This window comes from Pelodiscus sinensis, chromosome 1 (genome assembly GCF_049634645.1).
Source record: "Pelodiscus sinensis isolate JC-2024 chromosome 1, ASM4963464v1, whole genome shotgun sequence".
Classification (NCBI taxonomy): Eukaryota; Metazoa; Chordata; order Testudines; family Trionychidae; genus Pelodiscus; species Pelodiscus sinensis.
In genome coordinates this window covers 186,436,844-186,461,670 of record NC_134711.1, presented here as the reverse complement: position 1 = coordinate 186,461,670, position 24,827 = coordinate 186,436,844, and the positions used below count along the sequence as shown (strand labels likewise).

Sequence of the window (24,827 nt, the reverse complement as noted above, 5' to 3'; positions counted from 1 at the left end):
ATTTTTGGAAAAAATTAATGGGTATATTATTCACTGACTTTAATGGGAGCAGTATCTGGCCTCCTATTTTAAACAACTTCAAGCATGGACCATATTTTCTTGAGGGATAGGAGAAGGTGTTGATTACTGTGTGTGCTTTTGATACATAATTGATTTTCATGCCAGACTTTTCTGTTGATTCCAGGTGTTTGAAAGTAGAATCTTTCTCATTCTTTTTTCTGACTTTTTACAAACATACTGATGAAAGTTCAAAGGTCATCTGACTCAGAGTATTGTTTTATATCTCTTTTCCATCAAATTATTTCTACTGTTAAGCTCATAAATATTATCCGGATTTTTCATCATAACTATAATTGCTGTATCTATTCATTATGAATCCTCTGGATTCATGCAAATAACTTCTCATTCAGCTTCATTGTCTGCTTTTAAGAGGTGGGTTTTTTTGTAATTTGTTTTTCTACCCACCTAGCAATAGGATACTAAATCTTTAATTAAGCATTTTATATTTAAGGGTTACTTACCAGGAAAAACCAGACAAGAGACTTATGGCCTGAGAACACCTATTTGTAAATAAGCCTTGAATGAAAATAAGATAAGCAACTATATTGCCAGAATGGAACTCATTCTGGCCTGTCTTGTGCATGAGTGTTAGCTATTTTTCCCTTCTCCAGAGCATACTCACTCTAATCTACATCAGACTAAGGATATTAAGTAGCGTGTAATTCACTAATCATATAGTCGATGCACTTTTGCATCAACTATTTGATTAGTGGATAGGGTGACGCTGCCTCTTTGAAATGCTGCAGAGGTGTTTCAAAGGGGCAGTGCCACACAGCTGATCTGGGCTCCATGCGGGGCTGCTGCTTTGAAGTACCCACTTCCCCCCCCTTGCTGCTTCTATCTGATAAGAGGCAGCAAGGGGATAGAAGAGAAGCGACTTATCAGATAGTCAACTAGTCCTTAATATCCCTACATCAGCCTTTTCAACGTAGCCACGTAGTGATCATTCTTCCATTTTCAGTTTAAAATAACCTTGTCTGTAAAAACAACACTCCATTTTTTTATGCTAACCTTGCTAGGGTTTATTTATTTTGAGAAAGCAGCCCAGAAAAGGTGTTGATCCTTTGCCCCAACCAGAAACAGCAATATGGAGATTTGTTTTCTCTTCGTACTTTGTAAAGCCAAAGATCTTATCCTCTTAAATTATTCAAACTATTTAATATTTCTGTTATTGATAGGGCATAAACAATGTATTTACTGTCATTTTGGATGAGCTATAAATTTTTTTTTAAAGAGATGGAAAATTCCTATTTCTACAAATTATCTAAATCCGCTCTCTTTGTACCTACCTGAAGTCAAGAGCTACTCCCAAAGACAATTGAACTTCAGCCTCTGGATTCCTTACATTTACTTGGGACTTCTTTACAGTAGGTCCCTCTATCCCTCAAAAATAAGGGATGCGCAGTTGTTAGCTATGCCAGTCAAGGGCAGATGTTGACAATATTACTTAAACTACATGTCTTTGTATATGGCTAGTTTTTGTTGCTAAATTTTATATCTTTTTGACAACCCTTATGGTTAAGACTCCCTTTTCTTAATTTTGATATTTCCCTTACCTACTCTTAGACTTGGCTTTCTTCCCAGTATAACATATGTTGTTGGTAAAAGACATGCCAAAAACAATACCAGCGTACAAACTGACTTGCGTTCAGTAATCCAGATATTTTATTTATAATTAGTACCAATTGTCTTGTAAGGTATAATTTTATTAGTATATATGTTACTTTTGACCATTCTCCTATCACTTACCCAGTTACCTTTTTTCCCCCCCTCCCTGTTTAAAAAAAAAAAAAAGACTTGATATAAAAATTCAGGCCATGGCTATCATTGGATTTTCAACAGCCTTTGAGGACATTATTTCCCACTCTTCTGTGCCACCCCAGAAATAAATGAAATCTGGTTTCAAAGGACAGTTTTGTATAGAACAAATTACTATCTGTTAAAATTGATATACAGAGATTTGACCCAGGGTGCATCTAAACAGCACTCTAAACTTGAAATAAGATGCGCAATTTGCATATCTTATTTCTAATCTGTTTTGAAATAGCTTATTTTGAAATTTGGCGCATGGACACAGTGCCATATTTCAAAATAACAGGCTATTTAGAGACATCCCTTAACTCTTGTGTAGATGTGGGATAACTATTTCGGGATACCTCTGGTATCCTGAAATAACCATGCAGTGCAAACGTACTCCTAATGTCTAGGTTTTGTGTAAGAAGCTATTCTGAGTGGCTTAAAAGTTTAATAATTCATATAATAATAAAAATCAAATGGATGCTTTGTATTTTTACCAGTAGTTTATTTTTAAAGTAAATGAAAGAGTTATAAAAATAATTTTGATTTTGAATGAGTCACCAACCTGCAAAGGGTGTGAAACAGTGCTTTAAGTAGCAATGTCTTAACTGGAACTAGCAATGTACAGGGATTTATAAGAATATGACATCTTTTGATGGTAGAAGTAGTACTGCAGACTTTTAGGAAGTTTCCACGTGAATACAGCCAACCGGTTTTGGGGAGAGTTCTGCTAATAATGATTGCACTACACCAGTGTTTCCCAGTTGGTGCTCCCCAAAAGGTATCGAGTACATGATTAGTCATTTAGTCACTACTTAATATCCATAGTTCATGCTGGAGTTCAAAGCAAGAGTTGATAAGACTCTCTTATCCCCCACTTGTTCCCACAGTATACCCTGAGATGTGACATGCGACGTTCTCTACTGGCCAAGGACTTGACTAAGACTTGTGAATTCATTGTCCACTCAGCAGTAAGTTGGAATATAGAAACTTTTTACTCTGTCCGTTACCTGAGATTTTCAGTCAGTGTGTTGCTCCCTGCTAAAAGATATTGTGAAGGCCAAGATTATAACAGGATTCAAAAAAGAACTAGATAAGCTGGTGAAAGATAGGTCCATCAATGGCTATTATCTAGGATAGGCAATGATGGTATCCGTAGCCACTATGTCAGAAGCTGGGAATGGGCAATCACTTGATTACTTGTTCTGTTCATTCCCTCTGTGGTACCTGGCATTGGCTGCTGTCAGAAGACAGGATACTGTGTTACATGGATCTTTGTTCTGACAGCTGTTCTTATGTTTACTTTTGCTGTTTTATTCTGTTTAGCAACATCTGGTGCCTAGTATTGTGCAAAGATGATCACAAGATATAATGCTGTCACTTGTATGTGTCCTCCTGTATTAACAAGATAAAGACCTAAGGGGGTGGGACAAAGTTTGGTGTCATGCTTTCTTTTATGTTTTGAAGTTAGCAGTATTCAGGCTTCAAGCATTTCTATTTGAATCACTGTGGCACCCAGCAGCCGAGACATGAATTGGGGCCTTGTGCTATAATTTACATAAACTTTACACTAATTTCTTTTAAGTGTTCTCTTTTAACTAGTACATAGCAAGTTTATCATCTAAAATGTATGTTGTAAAAACCTCCTCACTTGGTCCTGAGTCCTCTCCTTCTCTCTCCCTGCTTGTTCCCTTCATCTCCTAGATAGATACTGATCTGCTGAGGATCTTACCATGGTGATGTGTGCTCCCATAAGTATCTTTTGGATGACCTGCTTTCTTTCTCTCTTGCCAACTTTTCCTCTGTCACCCTGCTCCTAAGGTGCTAAGTATCCAGAACTCCCACTGGCGACTGAGAGATTTGGGTGCTCAGCATCTGTGAAGGGGAGATATAAAACCTCTTGTAGACAAATGCCTAAATATTGATGTAAGTCAGGTACTCTACACGTTTGAAGTAAGACTGCATCAAATCGGAGACAAGTTAACAGCCTCTTAAACTATAGCTGCTCTGCAATTAGACACCTGTGGCTGGTTTGTGTCAGCAGACTTGGGCTGAAATAAGGGGCTGTTTAATTGCAGTGTAAATGTTTGGGCTCCAGCTGGAGCCCAAACTCGGGGACTCTCCGTCTCAAGGAGTTGTGCAGTTAAGCGTCTGCTTAAGTTTCCTGTGAGCCTCACAGCCATGCAGTAGGCTATTAAGGACCATGCAGGTAGGGAGAGGCATCCTTCCCCCAGGTCGGCCTCACCAGAACTGCTGTGGCTGGAGCAAAGCACCCCTCCTCTGCTTTGGTCCAGCCTAGCCTGAACTGCCACAGCTGGGGAGAGATGCCTCTTCCCCCATTCCAGCCCCTCTGGAGCTGCCGTGGCCAGGAGAGGTGCCCTACCTCCAGCCCCAAGTTGCTGCAGTGAGAAAGGGCTGGGGGAGTCTTTCCTTCCCATTGCAGCCCTATGGCAGTGTGTACCTCCAAAGTCTTCATCCAAGAGCCTTAACCCCAACCTTTATCCCTGTACCTCAATCTTCTGCCCAAGCCCTGATCCCCCCCGAATCCCAATTCCTTCATCCATGGCCCCCCCACAAAGCCCACACCCCAGCTAGAGCCCTCCCTTTCACCATACCTCCCAACCTTCTGCCTAGCTCTGAGTCCACTCTCACACTCTGAATCCCTCAGTCTCACCCCCCAACACACACATCATCTCCACGTTAAATATTTATTCCACACCTGGCCCTAAAAAAAAAAAATAGGGGTAACACTGATATCTGCAGCTCAATTAAACAGCATCTTGGTCCAAGTCCCACAACCTCAACTTAGCTGACTTGGGCTAGTCATGGGTTTTTCACTGTAATGTAGGCATACCTGTAGGGACCACATGGAGCTAGTGTCCTAAACAAGTTCTCTTTTCAGCAACTTGTTCACAGATAGTGGGTTGGCTCAGAAATGCCCATTGTAACTAACGCCTTGATTCTGCAATTAGTTCTTTGTCCCTGGATCCTTGCATCTGTGTGATTCATTGCAGAATCAGGGACACTTTTAGCTGTGTGTCAGAACTACTTGTGGCTTTCATTGTGAACATTTTCAGTAAAATAGTTGCAACTCTGATATTTATTGATTATAAATATCTATAAGCAATATAATCTGCATAAACATAACAAGCAAATTACATTTGCTTTCAACCAAAATTTACTATAACACAGATGGTATTGAGCTCTTATAAGGAACTCATTAAGAGGAGCATTGATATACTTAAAAATGTGTTGTTCATTTTCATCACTTCTGATCAGAGGAAAAAGTAGAACTTCAATAACATACATAAAAATTGACCATGTTAGCAAAGATGTAATAGCAAGACACTGTAGAGATCTTGTTCCTACACTTTTCATTGTTCTACAAAATGTACTATGCTTCATTACCTAGTACATTATAAAGTAGTATAAATAAGCCACAGTTGTCAAAATAATGAACAGTTTACATATTACGCAGCATCCATGCTTTATTTCTTGTTCAGAGTATAGCACTCATTAGTTCACAAAATTAAGTAATTCACCATGAGTCTCCCAGTCAGTGTGAATTAATGAGCTTCAACTATACATATAATTCTCACTGTCAGTACACAATATATTATTCCCCTTATTTCCTTTCCAGAATTTGTCAACTGTATTTCCCATAACCGAGTGCGTGTATTTATTTATGGCTGGCAGTTTCCCAGTTTTGCAATTGACAAGAAGAAACTACTATGCACACAAAGTAATGGAGAGCAAAACAACTGCAAAGTTCAAATTGGGCTTTCTGACGATGTTACAACACTGCACCATCTCTCAACAGTGCACAGCTGGGACCCTCCTCACAGACTAGCACACGCAAAATCCTTGCACTTCTTCTAATGGAGGCTTGAATAGAGCTGGACAAAGATAAAGGGTCTGGTTGGAATGAGGGTAAAGAGAGGCAGTTACTGAAGATTAAAATGACAATTAAGTTGTCCTTTCTGCACAAAGTGCCTGGCTGCCATTTCAGTAGCAGTTCAGGGTCTTTTAAGTCACTTTAAACATATGTTTTATTTTTAAAAGCTAAACTGGGAGTTTGTAAATATTCCAAATACAGATGTACTTTTAAACAAAGATTAGACCCTGAGCTGATGAAATCAGTGGAACAACATTGAATTACACCAGCTGAGGATCTGGCCCAGGAAGTTGAAAACTGTTTTTGGGCCATAACCTATGGCTAACAGAACTGTCCGTAGGCAGGGGTAAAGCATTCAGATAGTGCAGAAAACTTCAGATAGAGAGGATTAGAAAAACATTCAGTATGATCAGGATAGTAGATGTGTGTGAATGTAACTTTCCCTACTATTCACTCTCATCTGCTTATGAGAGCTGAGGACAGTAAAACTCCAATTGTCTGGCATCCAGTGGTCTGGCACTCCCGATAGTCTGGCACCAACTGGAACCTGGAAGTGTTCCAGCCAGCCGGACAATTGGAGCTCCTGTGAGTCCCACGCATGGTCACGGGCAGGGAAAGGGAAGGGAAGGAGAGAGGAAGGGGATTATACCCCAGTGACAGATCTGCTGGGACCTGCACTGCATCTGGCTGGGGGGTGGGAGGAGGGGGAGGGTCGGTGGGTAATGGCACGGCGAGGGGCGAACCCTCCACCATTTTGCAGGGAGGTGGGGAAAGCCCCGCACAGCCGCCTGCTAGAGGCCAGTTGGGGCTGCGAGTGGCAGCAGAGGAGAGGTGGCGAGGCGAGGGGCGGCGCTGTGGGACCAAGCCGGCAGCACCCCAGCTGCTCTGCCCCACCGCTTCCCCAAGTCCGCCGCCGCCACTTGCAGGCAGGCGGCAAACAGCGGTGGCGGACTTGGGGAAGCGGTGGGGCAGAGCAGCTGGGGTGCTGCCGGGTTGGTCTTGAAGTGCCACTCAGGTGAGGGGCAGCACTGCGGGACCAACCCGGCAGCACCCCAGCTGCTCTGCTCTGCCGCTGCCGCTTGCAATCCCAGCTGGCCTGTCCCTGGCAGCTGCGCAGGGCTTCCCCCGCCTCCTTGCAAAACGGCAGAGGGTTCAGTTTGCCCCTTGTCGTGCCATTCCCCGCCGACCTTCCCCACCCTCTCCTCCTCACACTGGTTGCAGTGCGGGTCCCAAAGGTGCCAGACTATCAGAAGTCTACTCTACTACCAGAAAGGCACATTGCATCAGACCTCACAAAACTTTTAACAAAAAAAAGCTCTTGATTTGACAGTATGTCAAGTTGTGCCCAGTGGACTTCACAGTTACACCTGAAACTGTTGTTTAGAGAGCATTTAATCTTATGATTTACACTTTTTACAGCATAACATGCCCAGGGCAAGTACCAGTAGCAAATTCTGTCATGCTTTATTACAGTAATGGCAAGGATAGTTCTGAATATCCAGAAATTAGAAAGTCAAAATGTGGTTATTTTATAACACCCAGTGACTTGTATTTGGCTCATTTCATAATCATGTCCTGTTGTCTTGCAGTGTTTAACAGGCTTTACGTTAAATGGGTCAATTGCTTATGAAAAGAAATATGCCTAGTTCTCTAAAGACTTTTTTAAGTTAGACTTTGTAAAGTGTTTAGGTCAGTTTCTAGAGCAGTCATCATGTACACTTTATACATAGTGACCAATATCAATACTGCTTTTTCATTACATTACAGCCACAGAAAGGGAAGCTGATGCCAAGCCCAGTGGACTTCACAATTACACCTGAAACCTTACAGAATGTTAAAGAGGTAAAGGTTTTGTTTTTAAAAAATAAAGCCCTTAAGTGGTGTTGTGTGACTCTCTCTGCTCTGTTGTGAGGAGTGAGATAAGTGGCTACTATTAGGTTCTGCTTCACAGCTAAGCCAGGTCTTCCTCTCCTTTTCTGTCCGTTTTCATTCCTAGCATGCCGACCAACAGTTTAATGGACAGCAGTGCCACTTTGTTCTTTTGTGTTGGTGCTGTTGTATTGTTAACAGTTTTCCTCAGTAATAGTTAAGCATTATTTTTTTCTGTTTCCATTACCTGGAACCAAACCAGTCACTTGGAATTTGGCAGCCAAGAGCTCCCATTGACTTGATGAAATTGTTAGTGTTTAGCACTCTTGTAAATCAGACCCCAGGATCTCAAGTTGGGCACCAGAAAATGAGGAACACGCAGTTAATCACCTTTTGGCTTAAGTGAGTTGTCCAGTGTCACACAGCTATATGGCAGGAGCGGGCAATAATTTTTGCAGGGGGGGCCACTTCATGAACTTTGGTTCATGGTTGTGGACTGGCTCTACAACCCCCCCCCCCCCCAGAAGGGGCAGGGCCTTAGGCAGAAGGGATGGTTCCCTCTAAGCACCGTGTGCACCTGGCAGGGGAGACTTCACATGCTCCCCCACTTCCTGGTATCGATTGGCCTGTGTTGGGGGCTGCAGGGAGTGACAGGGTGGGCCATGGGCTGGATCCAATGGCTTGGTGGGCCATATCCAGCCTGCCGGCCATATCTTGCCAACCACCTGCTGTAAGGTGACAGAGGCAGGGATAGAATTCAGATCTCCAGGGCAACATTCCACTGCCTTTAACCCTGAGCCCTTCCTTTCTCTTCCTGCAATCCCCTGCCTCATTCACTACACACCTTCCAACTGACACAATAAATGAAGCAGTGATCCTATGAACAACAGCCTCCTTTACTCGAGATCCTGGTTCATCCTCAGACCACAGTTCATCCTGTGCCAGGACCTAGTAGGGAAAGAGATGTTGCCATGTAATTAAAGATTGTATCACACTGCATGCACTCAAAGGGTGGATCTCCATTAAACTTGCACAAGCAAGCTTGATTCTGGCATTTCCTAACTTGTGAGGGGCCTGACTTTGCAATCCTCACAATATTCTTTTAATGTATGGTTTTTATGTACTTCAAATACTGCTTCTTTCACAAAGGGCAGTTTTGCCTATTTAGCATTGTCTGTACTTGTTATGATTGGTTACATGACTTTTTTCTACTCTACATATAGAGAGCCTCACTCCCAAAATTTCTCATCAAAGGGCATCTCAACTCAACTAATTGCATCATTACACAACCACTAACTGGGGAGTTGGTGGTGGAGAATGCAGAAGCTGCAGTGAAAAGTATTGAGCTACAATTAGTACGTGTGGAAACATGTGGTAAGTTGTCTTATGTAAATTAAAATCTGAATATACCACACTGATTATCTGAATATTTATATTCTAAACTGGACACTGCACACTTGTCTAAATCAGTAGTTAGAAACTATTTGCAAGTTATACACTGATACCCTAATTTTCCTTATTAAAAGTATTAGTCACACAAATTTTAAAACATTAATAAAGTCAAAGCTCTCATGGATAAAAGGGAGGGTGTTTTATGTTTTTTGGATAATAATTCAAAGGCTGGAAGCATGTTTGTAAGTTTCTAGTAGAATTGGTACTGCTGTGTTTTCCTTTACTCCACTGTTTCTTAAACTTTTTAAGACCGAGAAACAACAAGCAGGTTTTTTTAAAATGGGAAATGCTAGGGATTCGTTGTTGTTGTTGAGGTTTAAAAAAAAAAAAAGAGGCTTGCCCCTGTAAGGGAGGCCATTCCCAAAGGAAAAGTTGTTGAGCAAAGAAAGAAAGAAAGAAAGACGGGGGGAAAGTTATTGAGCAAAACAAACAAACAAAAAAGGACCAGGAAAAGAAGTTAAGCAAAATAATCCAAACAGTTTGCCCTTTTATCAGGAGAGCAGGCATTACCCTTTTAAGGGCAGCCATTCTGAACTCTGTTCTCCACGGCACACTTACAAATGACTTGCGGCACACTGCACTTTAAGAAATGCTGCTTTACCCTAATATTTGTTTTCTCCAGGTTGTGCTGAAGGTTATGCTAGAGATGCTACAGAGATTCAGAATATTCAGATTGCCGATGGGGATGTCTGCAGAAACTTGCCTATTCCAATATACATGGTGTTCCCCAGGCTGTTCACCTGCCCTACGTTGGAAACTACAAACTTCAAAGTTGGTAAGGACCCAGCTGTTTTTGAAATATGGATGCCTTTAGAGTCCATGTGAAGCAATCCGCTAGTTTCACTTCAGTTTCTAGTGGGCAAGGGTCCATAATACAAACTACAACCCGTGGCACTAAAGAGCAGCTTTACAAGAGAAGCCAAGAAGACCTTCTTACCAATAGAGGTGATCCCATACCAGGGTTAAAGTATAGTATCAGAGCAGTGTGGGGAAACAGGACTACTATTCTCTAAATAGTATTTGTTGTAGGTAAAAAGGACTCAGGCTCCAGGTCCATCAAACCACTAACTTTAGTGAGACAAATTGTTTGATATATTAAATATTCATTAAAAACCTCTATACCATTCCGTTATAACTGTCTCCATGCTGAATTAAGTTCTCTCTTCAGTGTATACTGTCTTTTTACTCTTAGTGGTTTTGTAATTATTTCTAATTTAGAACTAAATTACAAACTAGTTCTGGCCAGGAAAACTCTCTGGGAGAAGCAGTTTAAAAGCAAATGTCTGTTTGCAGTGAGGATTAAATATGCATGAACATCCACACTTCTATTATCCCTTTCTGTCATCACTGACGAACCCACCATTCTCCCAGTCACTCAGGCCTGAAATTTGGGGGTTTTCTGTGACTTCACTCTATTGATTCACAGCCAGGCCATATCCAAATCTGTCAGCTTCTTCTGTAGTGTTTCCAAGATGCAGTTGCTTCATCAAATCACAAAAACTCTTATCTAGGTCCTTATCTCCCCTCCTAAATATTACATTTGTCTTCCTCTTTCCTGACAACCACCTCAAATTTCCACTTAAGGACTTTCAAAATGTTGTTGCTAAACTCATCTTCATAATCCATAAATTCCTTCTTCTGAACTATTCCCTACATCACTCCTCCTTTTCCACTACATCAAGCTTCTTGTGCGCGCATTTAGGACCCTTCATAACTTAAATCCTCCCTACTTGATTACTTTTTGTATCTTAGTATCCTCTCCAGTGCTCCACTAACTTTGATTATCCATTTTTGTGCTTATCTCATCAATGCTGTTCCTTTTTTATATGTGCAATACCCTCCTCCAAACAAATCCATTAAAACCATTACCTAAAATTCCTTCAAATTACTCCTCAAGATCTACTTCTTACTATGTCAACAGTAAATGATTAACTAATAATGGCTAGACAAGTGGCTACCACTAATGTAATTAGTCAGATCTTTTACGGAGCTACTTATATGCTGAAAAATAGGATTGAGACATTGGTCATTTCATAACGCCCTGTTTTCTACAGTGCTGAATCATCTAGCAACAGATAATTCCAGAAAATTAAAAACAGCTAGAAAGAGGTATCTAAGATGGTGGCAGCTAAGAGCAGGAGCCACCGATTGTTTCTACTGTACAATTTGAGTTAATACCACAGCTCTCTTTTCCTCTAGAGTTTGAAGTTAACGTTGTTGTCCTCCTGCATGATGATCACCTCATCACAGAGAATTTCCCACTGAAGCTCTGCAGAGTGTGAATATCCAAGGGAGAATCACTAATGGAGGAACAAGGACATTCTTCAGCTATTAAATGAAAATTCAGTTCAAGCATCACTTTAGTTGAAGGACTAAAACATTTGCTCTTCTCACTATTGACTTGTTTTAGAAGGGAGTGCAGTTCTCTGTAACTCTCACCAGACAATCTCTCTTCTGATGATATTAGCAAATGCACTTTTCTGCTGAGACTCCTACAACGCCTACCTTTCTCTCTCTCTCTCTTTTTTTTTTTTTTCCTTCTTAAGAACCCTTAAGGGGACGTTTTCTGCACATTCCTGTTATGTGCACAACACACACAGTATGTTTCTGTAATTAACACTTGTGCTAACTCTTTAAAGGGTCCTTATATCTAAACAGCTGACAGGCCTTGCTATGTATTGGCTTTGGAAGAAGAGATGGTGAGATTTGATGTTTCCTAAGTCGCCTCATCATATGGATACTGGGAGACCTAATGTTCAGGAAATGTTTTGAGATCATTGTTGAAAGTTGCTACAGAATTGCCAAATAGTATTACAGGATCAGCATCACACAAAGAATATGAAAGGGGAAAAAAAACTAAGAATGTTTGATATAGATTAGGAAGTGAATCCATTAATTATGGGAACAACCTCAAAGCTTCAGCTTTGAATTGTAACAAAGTAGATACAACTATGACACTGTAGTTAGCGTTGTCACTTATTTGTATAAGTTCTACTGCAGAGAGAGGCTAAGCTATTGACACAGGTTCTAGCTTGCAGTTGTGCCAGAACTCTGGCTCTTTAGACACTTCGTGATAATTTCTCTTCCCCCTACTATGGAGTTATGTACCTACAATCTAATTGTAGTGTGAAAATGTGGTTTACAGTGACAAAAGCATTAGATGAAAGCTACTGTCAGTATGCCATATGTAGACTAGCTCATTCCTGTGCCAGACTTCATTGCAAGATAGAATACTTTGCTAAAGGCTGCATAAACATATTTGTTTTGGCCACCCCGGTTAATGTTTTGCTATACATCAAATACATAACTGTTCTAAGAGGCTTGAAAAACAGGAAACGTGCCAGGCATGGTGTAGGGGCTTTTTTGTTTACTATTGGCTGATAAAAGCCCTCCTCTTTTTTTTTCCCTCTTTTTTTTTTTTTTTCCCCCCCTAAATTTGCACATCTTTATTATGAAGACATGCTTAAAATGCCAAGAACTAAACCAGATGACCATCTTGTTTTGGGGAGGTGGTGTAGGTTGAAATAATTATTTGTTGGATAATGTAAAGAAAAACATGAATAAAAGCAAAGTATGCTTTTTCTGAATGTAAATTTGCAAATTAAACCATAGAATCATAGAATACTAGGACTGGAAGGGACCTCGAGAGGTCGTGGAGTCCAGTCTCCTGCCCTCATGACAGGACCAAATACTGTCTAGACCATCTAACCTACTCTTGAGTATCTCCAGAGATGGGGATTCCACAATGTCCCTGGGCAATTTATTCCAGTGTTTGACTACCCTGGCAGTTAGGAACTTTTTCCTAATGTCCAATCTAAACCTCCCTTGTGGCAGTTTAAGCCCATTGCTTCCTGTTCTATCCTCAGAGGCCGAGATGAACAAGTTTTCTCCCTCCTCCTTATGACACTCTTTTAGATACCTGAAAACTGCTATCATGCCCCCCTCAATCTTCTCTTTTTTCTAAACTACACAAACCCAATTCCTTCAGCCTTCCCTCATAGGTCATGTTCTCTAGACCTTTAATCATTCTCGTTGCTCTTCTCTGGACCCTCTCCAATTTTTCCACATCTTTCTTGAAATGCGGTGCCCAGAACTGGACACAATACTCCAACTGAGGCCTAACCAGCACAGAGTAGAGCGGAAGAATGACTTCTCGTGTCTTGCTCACAAAACACCTGTTAATACATCCCAGAATCATGTTTGCTTTCTTTGCAACAGCATCACACTGCTGACTCATATTTAACTTGTGGTCCACTATAACCCCTAGATCCCTTTCTGCTGTACTTCTTCCCAGACTGTCGCTTCCCATTCTGTATGGCTACATCTACACTGGCACCCTTTTCTGGAAATGCTTAAAACGGAACAGTTTTCCGTTATAAGTATTTCCGGAAAAAGCGCATCTACATTGGCAGGATGCTTTTCCGGAAAAGCGTCCATGGCCAATGTAGATGCGCTTTTCCGGAAAAAAGCCCCAATTGTCATTTTCGCAATCGGGGCTTTTTTGCGGAAAAGACTACTGTGCTGTCTACCCTGGCCCTTTTCTGGAACAGTTTTTCCGGAAATGGACTTTTGCCCGAATGGGAGCAGCATAGTTTTTCTGGAAAAACACTGACAATTTTACAGTAGATCATCATTGCTTTTCCAGAAAAGCAAGCGGCCAGTGTAGACAGTTGGCAAGTTATTCCGGAAAAGCAGCTGCTTTTCCGGAATAAGTGGCCCACTGTAGACAGAGCCTATGTGTGAAACTGATTGTTCCTTCCTAAGTGGAGCACTTTGCATTTGACTTTATTAAACTTCATCCTGTTTACCTCAGATCATTTCTCCAATTTGTCCAGGTCATTTTGAATTATGACTGTATCTTCCAGATTAGTAGCAACCCCTCTCAGCTTGGTATCATCCGCAAACAATAAGCGTACTTGCTATACCAATATCTAAATTGTTGATGAAGATATTGAACAGTGCCAGTCCCAAAAACAGACTCCTGTGACACCCCACTTGTTATGCCTTTCCAGCAGGATTGTGAACTGTTAATAACTACTCTCTGAGGGTATGTCTACACTACCACCCTAGTTCGAACTAGGGTGGTTAATTTAGTCATTCGAAGTTGCAAATGAAGCCCGGGAATGAGGTGTACCGGTAGTTCGAATTAGAAAGCCTAATTCGAACTACCTACTCCGTGCCGCGTGTAGCCGTGGGCACGGAGTCTGCACTGCCGGGGATTTAAAAATGGCGGCACCTGGCAAGATGCAAATGAAGCCCGGGATATTTAAATCCTGGGCTTTATTTGCAACTTCGAATGACTACATTAACCACCCTAGTTTGAACTAGGATGGTAGTGTAGACATACCCTCAGTTATCCAGCCACTTATGCACCCACTTTATAGTAGCCCCATCTAAGTTGTATTTACTTAGTTTATTGATAAGAATATCATGTGAGACCATATCAAATGCCTTACTAAAGTCTAGGAATACCACATCCACCACTTCTCCCTTATCCACAAGACTCGTTATCCTATTAAAGAAAGCTATCAGATTGGTTTGACATGATTGGTTCTTTACAAATCCATGCTGGCAGTTCCCTATGACCTTGCCACTTTCCAAGTGTTTACAGATGATTTCCTTAATTACTTCCTCCATTATCTTCCCTAGCACAGAAGTTAAACCTACTGGTCTGTAGTTTCCTGGGTTGTTCTTATTTCCCTTTTTATAGATGGGCACTATATTTGCCCTTTTCCAGTCCTCTGGAATCTCTCCTGTCTCCCATGATTTTCCAAAGATGATAGCTAGAGCCTCAGATAGCTCCTCTATCAGCTCCTTGGTATTCTAGGATGCATTTCATCAGGCCCTGGTGACTTGCAGGCATCTAACCTTTCTAGATGATTTTTAACTTGTTCTTTTTTTATTTTACCTTCTAAAACTACCCCCTTCCCACTAGCATTCACTATGTTGGGCATTCCTACAGACTTCTTGGTAAAGACCGAAACAAAGAAGTCATTGAGCATCTCTGCTGTTTCCTGTTACTGTTTCTCCCTCCTCACTGACCAGTGGGCCTACCCTCTCCTTGGTCTTCCTCTTGCTTCTAATGTACTTGTTTCCCTTTATTCCTGTAGCTAGTTTGAGCTCATTCTATGCCTTTGCCTTTCTAATCTTGCCCCTGCATTCCTGTGCTGTTTGCCTATATTCATCCTTTGTAATTTGTCCTATATTCCATTTTTTATGATTCCTTTTTTATTTTTAGATCATTCAAGATCTCGTGGTTAAGCCAAGGCAGTCTTTTGTCATACTTTCTATCTTTGCGACACATCGGAATAGCTTGCTTTTGGGCCCTTAACAGTGTCCCTTTGAAAAACTGTCAACTCTCCTCAGTTGTTTTTCCTCCGTCTCAATTCCCATGGGACCTTACCTATCAGCTCTCTAAGCTTACCAAAATCCACCTTCCTGAAATCCATTCTCTATTTTGCTGTTCTCCCTTCTACCTTTCCTTAACAGTGTGAACTCGATGATTTCATGATCACCATGAAACCATGTGGGGGCACTGCAGAATCAAAAAGCAGGCACCTAAAATGTCAACTCAATCGTAAGTAAAAACACTTGACAAAACATCTCTCCCTTCACCTAAAAGAAATGTTCTTAAATTTACCAAATTTTCAGGTGGATGTTTGGGCTAATGGCAAATTCCTTGTTCAGCAGTTTCCATATTTTAGGAATAAATACCTGAAATTCTAAAAATCTAGTTTAACAACTTACAGTATCAACCAAACACTAGGCCATGGAATAATTACAAAATCCTCTCCTTAGCCATAGTAGAAACAATGTTTGCATGAGCTCAGGAAATAGTATCACAGGGTCTATTTGGGGGAAAATGACGTTAACTCACAGGCAGGATGATACTAGAGTCTAGATTGCCAGCTGGTCATCGTTACCAAAATGGCCATGTGAATTTACAGTTTTTCTGGTATCTTCTGTAAGCATTTAATTAACATCTAATGAAAACAACATAAAAACAATATCAATCCTGTATTTAGTTTAGGATGCACTTGCATTGTATCTTATATTCTCACAGCAGGAACAGTTGATCTGCACCCTCTAACACACAAATATACCAAACTAGATCATCCCACTGACGTTCTTGTTCAGTTGTGACACCTATTGGAGTATGCGTGTGAGGAAAAAATCTGTGAAGACTACAGTTCTTATATTAAGAGACATGTTCAGGCTCTCGTGGGGTATGTCTACACTACAGCGTTAATTCAAGTTATCTTAATTTGAACTAGTTAATTCACATTAAGCTCATTTGAATTAACACATCTACACAAATACAGTTTGAACTAGCATTTTGCTATTTCAAAATAGCACAGCCACAGTCAGTGGACCCTGAATCGGAGTTAAGGCTGGCCGGAACCAGTACTGGCAGAGCACCAGGTCAGGACTTACTGTGTGTGGCTGGTGCCTGAGGCTATGTGAGGTCTGTGCTTAGAGGGACCCTATCCCCACCCCAGACAGACAGTTCTCAGGTTTCCCTGCTTGCTTGTCTACTTTGATGATGGACAGCAAAGCATTTGTGTCTTTGCGTGCTCTGCTTGCCCTCACTCGGGACCCCACAGCATTCTGCCACTGGGAGCCAGAGCTGCCTTTGGGCACACTGGTGCATCCTGTGGATGTGTTGCCATCAGCCTAGCTGCACTTGCTGCAGGCTGCCAGCGGGCAGGTCCATGGGGAGGCTGTCAGTATCCAGGGGACCCTGCGGGAGAGCTTCTGCCCTGAGGAGCACTAACAGTCTCCCTGGTCTGCCCCAGTGGGGGCTCGTGCCCCATTCCTCCCTCACATCCTTCCACTTACTCCTCCTTAGCCCCCCTTCCTGATGTAAAATAAAATACACTTTTTTCAAAAATAGAGACTCTGTTTAACAAAATGGCAGGGGGGACTGAACCTGGGGGGATACTGGGGAAAGGAGATGGGAGGGAAGGAGCTGGAAGGGGGAAGCAAGAGGAGGAAGGGGGAGGGGAAGCTCAGTGCTCGGGGTGGGGGTTTTGTTGGGCCACATGTCTCACAGCACAGCGGGTGCGGGGGCCTTGGCATCCCTGGGGGGAAGGGGAGGAGGGTGTAGAGGTTGAGGTGGGGGGTTTGGAGATTGAGGGGGAGAAGTGGGAGGAGGAATGGTAGCTTGGGGGGCAGCACGCTCTGCACCAGGGACTGCAGATGTGTTCAGATGGCACGATCCTGGGCAAGCAGTTCCCTCCGGAACTCCCGTTCTTCCTGTGCCCGCTGCTCCATGACATGGGTCAGGGCTCGCTGGGCCCCCAGGTGCTACTATCAATACCTTGCAGCGTTGCGGTCATCCTGTGGAGCCCTCAGGTGTGGGAGGATGTCCCGGGCAGGGTGATGCACCCTGCACATGCAGCTGGTGCAGCTATAGAGAAAAAAGTGGTCAGTTCTCCCTGGGGACAGTGGGTGAAGCCCAGCCCCCACTTCCCCTCCCCACCCCCATCCCCCCCGGGAGGTGAGGGTGACTGTGCCCTGCACCGTCAGAGCTGCTGTGCTTGCACAGAGGCCATGGTCGGAATGTCCAGCTATCCCTGGGAGTGGGAGCTGCCCCGAGACCCCTGTGCTGTGTATACTGTGGGTGAAGTGTGTGTGTGTGGGGGGGGAGAGATGTTAGAGGGGGCTTGTGAAGGGAGAGCGTCCTGCTGTGTCCTGCCCCAGGGTCTGGAGTGTGTCAGGTCTCTTCACCCATGCGTGTGACTATCAGGCCATGGCCCGTGTGGCACGCAGCTGGAGCCACCTGCCCACGGGTGGCATGGCACGTGCTTGCACGTGCACAGGTTGCTGCATGATCCATGGTAAGCAAGGCCCACGCATGCGGTCCCTGGTCTTCCTTTGCCCCCCTCACCTCCGGGAAGGGGAGTGATGGCACTTACATGGTGTGGCATCCCCAGAAGACCCTGCTGACTCCACAGGTGGGACTGCTTCGGGGTCCTGGCTCGCTGCCCCCCTGGGGTGGCACAGACCGCCCCCCCATGATGCGGTCCAGTGCCTTGAAGTAGGGGCAGGTGTCTGCCCCTGCTAAGGAGCTGCCCCAAGTGTCCCTGGCATACACCTGCCGCAACTCTTTAATTTTTTGGCGCACCTGCTCCTGGGTGCGCCTGTGGCCTTTCTGGGCCATGGTGGCCGCTATGCGGCCGTACATGGCTGCGTTCCTCCATCTAGTGCGGAGATCATGGACATTGGGAGCCTCAATGAGGTCCATAATCTCCTCACTAGTCCAGGAGGGAGCACGGCGTCTATGACCTCTGGCTGGCTCCTGGGTGCTGGGGGACTAGGCGGGGGGATGGCTGGCTGGCTGGCACTGGCCGCCTGGCTCATGGTGGGGCCACTGGGTCAGGGGCAGAGACTGCTGGCAGGCCTGAATCTGGCACGTGCAGTCTGGCCAGAGTCTACCCCTTTAAAGGCTCTGGGACTGAGGGAGAGGAGAGGAGTTTTCCTGGTTTGGCCCAGAGTGGCCACCAGGGAAAACTGGGAAAGTCTGGAGGCCAGCTAATTTGAAATAAGCATCTACACAGCACTTATTTCGAATTAGCTATTTCAAATTTGACGTTACTCCTCGTAGAATGAGGTTTACCAAATTCTAATTAAGCGCTCTGCTATTTCGATTTTATTTCGAAATAGCGGTTTGCCTGTATAGACGCTCTTAAAGTTAATTTGAAATAACAGCTGTTATTTCGAATTAACTTTGCAGTGTAGACATACCCTTGGAGAGGATGTCATGTTAAAGCTCCTAGCTAATCTTGCTACATGGATGATAACCTTTGCACTCGTAATATCAATGTAATGGAAGGAACACTATATGGTCTCTATTCCAAGAAAAGTAAGACCCACATTTCCTAAGCCCATACTGTTTATTGTGGTTGATAGTAAATGTAGGCATTTTTAGTAAGCATTAATTTAGGCTATCAATTTCAAAGTTCAGTTTTAAATAATTTTGAGGTTATTAAAAAGTAAACCTCAATTTAATTTAATTCCAGGCAATCTAATTTAAAAAAAAAATTTAATCAGTGTTTATCTGCACCGCTGGCAACTATACTTAAGGAGTATCGCTGGGTAAACGTTGAAAATTATGCGGCTTTCTTTGGTGGGGGCAGGGAGTAGTTGTGTTTGTGACTATATGATGCTTTGTTGGTACAGTGCAGAAGAAACGTTAAGTTAGAAAACTAAAGAAAATTCACCAAATTCTTATATAGATTTGCCCGAGTCGGTGTAAATGCTTCTCTAGTGCCATCTTTGAGAAGAAAAATTAATTCACTCTTTTTTAAGGAAGTGAGATATGAGCTTAGGGAAGTATTTGCACTGACTGACTGCCGAATGTTAAATTTACGGAGAGCGATACACTGTGGGGAGATTTTTGCTTCACTGTACTAAGGTTGGTTTGCATAGAGACGCAATTATTTCCAGCATCACAGTTACCTCTGGAATTTCAAATACTCATTACAAATGAAAGAGCCATGCCCCAGCAAAGGAAATGTGCAAGGGCTGCCTCTTCAAAGGCAACATGTCTCTGTGGGCAATAATTTTTGATGAGGGGGGGCCACTCCCAGACTTTGTTAAATAGTCAAGGGCCTCTAATGGAGGTGGGTGGGGTCCTGGATGGAGGCTGGCTGCAGAAGGGAGCTCATGGTAGGATGGAGGTATAGGTTCTGAGAGAGAGTTGGGGGAAGGAGGGAGTTGTGGCCCTAGGGCAGGAATTGGGTGCTGAGAGGGAGTGGCAGGCGCAGGCTCTGGCTGGCAGATGCTTACCCTAGCCGGCTCCCTGTCAGCAACCCAGTGGGCCCCTCAGACAGGCTCTCTTTCTGTTACATCTCTGCTCACCACTCAGAAGGGGCCAGCAGCTGGGGCCATGTGCGTGTCTGTGCCATGCACCCCAGGAATAGGGGGTCTCTACATGCTGTGCTGCTTGTGCTGCAAGCATATGTCAGGCAACTCCCATTGGCCAATTCTCAGCCAATGAGAGCTGCGAGATTATGCTGGGGGCAAAGCCTCTGACTCCACTCCCAGGATCGTACAACATGCTAGATGTGTATAGCTCCTGCACTCCACTGCTTTGATCATCATGTAGGGGCATGGCCGGCAGAGAGCCTTCCTCAGCATCCTGCTGGGCTGCGGGCCAGATCTGGTGGTTTGACTGGCCAGTTTTGGCTCGTGGGCCATACTTTGCCCATCCCTGACCTGAAATAAACTTTTAAAGTGATGAAACAGAATTAAAGTAGTATGTGATTTTTGTCTTATCTTGCTAACATATACTGGACATTGCCTGTCCTGTGGAAGACATGGTGGACACAAGCAAATTGTGACCATTCAGTCCCCAGGCGGCAGGAGGAGGAGACTGGAGAAGAAGTTAGTCGCCAGCCACTGTCCAGTTTGCTACGGTAATTCTTCAGTTACACTTCCCTGAGGAGGAGCAGCAGCAGCACTCTGAAGAGGGAGTGTTGATCAGATCATGCTGCTGGGATTTCACATCTAGTAGAGTAGCCATCTTGCGAGTCCAAAGTTACAGCTGCGGGAAGTGTGTGTGCGTGCACTGTTCTACTGGAGCTGAGAGAAGGGAGAGGGATTTCTCAGAAAAAAGTGGCCAGCTATGCATAACATGGATCTTTAGAAAGACTGCTTCCCACTACTATAGAGACAGCACTCATAATGCAGAATCCTTAACAGGGGTTGTTAATGTTCCTCTCAGGCTTTGTCTACACGGCAGCGTTTTTGCGCAAGAAACTTTTTGCGGAAGAGATATTCTGCAAAAACTTCTTGTGCAAAAGCGCATCAGAAAAGCGATGTGCTTTTGCACAATAGACCGTCCACACTGCATGGACGCTCTTGCGCATGAAAGAAGTTACTAACCTTGTGCAGGAACGATGGTTCTTCAAGATGCGTGTCCCCGTGGGTGCTCCACTGTAAGTGTTGGGCTTGTCCCGGGGCTGCAGATCAGAGATCTTTTTTCAGCCATAGTCTTCTGGACTGTGCATACACGATGCGTGTCTCATGCCTTTCACGCTGTTTCTGTGTGTGCGGTCTGGCTTCTGCCAGTTCCTTCTGATCCTCTGGGGTCTGAAAGACACAATAAACAAGGTACTCCGAAGAGGGGAAAAGGGTGGGTCGTGGAGCACCCACGGGGACGTGCATCTCGAAGAACCATCATTACTGCACAAGGTGAGTAACTTCTTCTTCAAGCAGTGTCTCTCGGGGTGTTCCACTGTACGTGAGTTCACAGCAGTAGCCTACTTAAAAGGAGGCAGGATTCTGAGTTATCACCCTGCTGCTGTGGAGAGGACAGCTGAAGCAACTGCTGCGTGAGTCATAAGGAGGTTAGGTATAGCGTAGTGTTTAGCGAATGTAAAGCTGGAAGACCATGTAGCTGCTCGGCAAATATCTTGTAGGGGAACTCCCTTGAGGAAGGCACTTGAAGGTGCCATCGCCCTCGTTAAGTGGGCCCTCAGAGCGTGTGGAAGAGGCTTATTCTGTAGCGAGTAACATTGTGTAATAAATGTGACAATGAGTCTGGATATGCGCTGTGCCGACAAAGGATGGCCTTTGGAACATTCTACAGTGGATAATAGGAGGCTCTATGACTTTCGAAAGCACCATGTCCTGTCAATGTAGAACGCTAATGCTCGATGGACATCCAAGGTATGGAGATGTGCATGTGGTGCCGAGAAATGTGGCTTAGGGTAGAATGTGGGAAGAACTATTTATTGGTTCATTTATGTGAAGCTCTGAATTAATCTTTGGTAGAAAGGCTGGTTGAGGGCACAGTATTACTCCCTGGGGGATAAATATTGTGTAAGGTGGTGTTGCCGAGAGGGCGGATATTTCCCCAACCCTCTGTACTGAAGTTATTGGCAACAGAAAAACCATCTTCATGGTCAAGGTGGATAAGTCACAAGTTGCCAAGGGCTCGAAAGCGGGTCGCATTAAGGCATCCAAAACTAGGTCCAGGTTCCAAAGGTCCTCAGGCTGCCTGTAGCATGGGAAGAGATTAACCAACCCTTTAATAAATCTCTTTGTCATTGGGTGGGGAAAAAACGGAATAGCCATCCACAGACTGATGAAAGGCAGTGATTGCTGCAATATGTACCTTAAGAAAGGAGAATGCAAGGCCAGAATGTTTGAGATCTAAAAGATAGTCCAAAATGCGGTGAATAGGGGTTCAAGTTTGCGGTGGAACACCATGAACAGAAGTGTCGCCATTTGTGCAGGTAAGTGTTGTATGTATTGGATCTTCTACTATGTAACAGAACGTGTTTGACAGCTTGGGAACAACTCATCTCTGTTGGAACCAACTCAGTACCATGCTGTCAGAGCAAGGTGGTCGAGTTGAGGGTGTATCAAGCGCCTGTGGTTCTGTGTCAGCAAGTCAAGACATTTGGGAAGATGATATGAAGAGTGGACCAACATGCAAAACAGGTAAGGGAACCACATCTGTCATGGCCAGAAGGGGACTATCAGTATTACTCTGGCTCCTTCAATTGCTATCTTCCCCAGGACTTTGGGAATGAGAGGAGTAGGTGGAAAGGCGTATAGAATGTGGTGGCTCCAGTCGCATAGGAGAGCATCCCCCCATGATCTTTCTTCCGATTCTGGCTTTTGAGCAGTATTGAGGGCACTTCGTGCTGCGACACGTGGTGAAGAGATCTATAGATGGATATCCCCAGCGGTGGAATAGGGTATGGAGCACATTTTGGTGCAATTTCCATATGTGATTTGTTGAGAAATGCCTGCTGAGGGCATTGGCTGTGACGTTCTGCTTGCCATGGAGGTAAGCTGCGATAATCGTAACTTTGTGTTGGTTGTAGCAATTCCATAATTGCATTGCCTCTGTGCAAAGGGATCGGGATTGAGCCCCACCTTGTCTATGTAGTATACCATTGTCATATTGTCGGTAAGGACACGAATGACATGACCACGGACCAGGGGAAGGAAGTGCTGGCAGGCATTGAAGACTGCCTGCAACTTGAGTAGATTAATATGTTGCAAGGACTCCTGAGCAGACCAGTGTCCTTGGATTTGTTGGTCTTGTAGATGGGCACCCCTTCCTAGCAGGACGCATCGGTGGTAAGTTGCATAGTTGGTTGAGGTCAGTGAAAGGGTATTCTGTCCATCAAGTTGTCGGGGATAGTCCACCATGCTAATGATTCTTTTACATAACAAGGTACAATGACCTTTCTGTGGACATCGTGACTGTTTGGCATATATATCAAAGCAATCCAATGTTGAAGGCAGCTGAAGTGCAACCTTGCATGTGCTACAACGTATGTCTTACATGCCAGGCGCCTCATGAGTTGTAGGCAGGTAAGTATAAAGGTTCTGGGACTGGTGGAGAGAACCTGTATCAGGTCTTGAATAGCCTGGAACCTGTTTGTTGATAAATATGTGTGAGCCATGGCAGAGTTGAGGCGTGCACCTATAAATTCTATGGACTGTTGAGGCATCATGGATGACTTTGCAATGTTGATTATAAGACCAAATGCTTCGAATATGGTTCTTGTTATGTTGGTAGCCTGAAGTGCTTCGTCAAAAGAAGGTGCTCCAATCAGGCAGTCGTCGAGCTAAGGGAATAGGATGATTCCCACGCGCTGTAAGTAAGCTGTCACTACCGCCAGTGTCTTCGAGAAAACCCTGGGGGCTGATGAAAGAACGAAAGGCAGAACTTTGTACTAGAAATACTCTGAACTGACTTGAAAACGTAGAAAATGCCACTGAGCTGGGTGAACGGTCACATGAAAATAGGCATCCTGCAGGTCGAGGGATGTAAACCAATCTCCAGGGTCACCATCTTGAAGCATTGTTTGCGAAGGTACCGATTTAGTCGTCAAAGGTCATCACTTGTTTTAAGAGAGACTCGTGAGATGAGTCCCTGAAGAGAGACGGGAATGGAGAGGTGGGAGGAGGAAGTGAAATAAAAGGGATGGTGTAGCCAACACAATTAGCTGTAGGACCCATTGGTCGGTGGTGATATAGGCCCATCGTTGGTGGACTGGCCTCAGCTGATGGTGAAAAAGTGCATTTGTGGCATGATGGTGAATGGCCAGCAGAATGGTCTGCAGTCCCTTGACCGAGGTGTCAAACCTGCTGTCTGGTGTTCTGTTGATTAGGCGGTCTAATTTGTGGTTGTCTTTTCTGCTGTCTTTGTCTGTTGCGTTGATGTTCCTGTTGTCTATACTGAGGTGTGAGAATGGCCTTTGTTTCTGGTAGGGCATATATCATTTCTGACGATAAGGCTGTGTATATGTGCCCACAGTCCTAAGTGTAGTCCTGGAGTCCTTATCAGAATGGAGAACTTGGTCAGTCTCTTCCACGAAAAGACTCTGCCTGTCAAAGGGGAGGTCCTTGACCGTTGACAGGAGGTCCTTTGGTACTGCTGCTTGCTGAAGCCATGACGTTCTGCGCATGACCACCGATGTGGCTGTGGTTTGTGCTGCCATAGCTGCGGTATCAAGGGCTATGTGGTGAGCTGTCTGGAAAGCCATATATCCTTCCTGTACTACTGCCCTGAGTACTTCACACTTACTATCTGGCAGATGTTCTGGAAGTGGAACCAATTTCGAATAGTTATCAAAATTGTGATTGGCCAGGAGCACGGCATAATTGGCCATCCTTTAAGTTAATGTGGCGTATGAGTAGACTTACCATCCAAAGAGATCTAGATGCTTGCTTTCCTTGTCATTGTTGCTGCCCTTGCACTGAGGAGCTTTAGCCCTCTGTTGTG

The 24,827-nt window shown here is 44.0% G+C and overlaps 1 protein-coding gene across 4 annotated transcripts in view; it reads left to right on the top strand.

Moving 5' to 3' along the window:
* The window catches only part of VPS26C (VPS26 endosomal protein sorting factor C), a 75,101-nt gene that overhangs the window by 13,683 nt on the left and 36,591 nt on the right, over positions 1–24,827 (top strand). For 2 of the 4 annotated variants that reach the window (XM_075911823.1, XM_075911841.1), the window contains exons 4-7: positions 2,748–2,828; positions 7,520–7,594; positions 8,845–8,995; positions 9,696–9,848. In XM_075911823.1, coding sequence (XP_075767938.1) covers positions 2,748–2,828; positions 7,520–7,594; positions 8,845–8,995; positions 9,696–9,848 — 460 coding nt within the window. Of the gene's footprint in view, positions 1–2,747; positions 2,829–7,519; positions 7,595–8,844; positions 8,996–9,695; positions 9,849–11,127; positions 11,244–11,272; positions 13,881–24,827 lie in introns of those variants that run through there. The other 2 variants (XM_075911836.1, XM_075911830.1) reach the window with 2 other exon arrangements.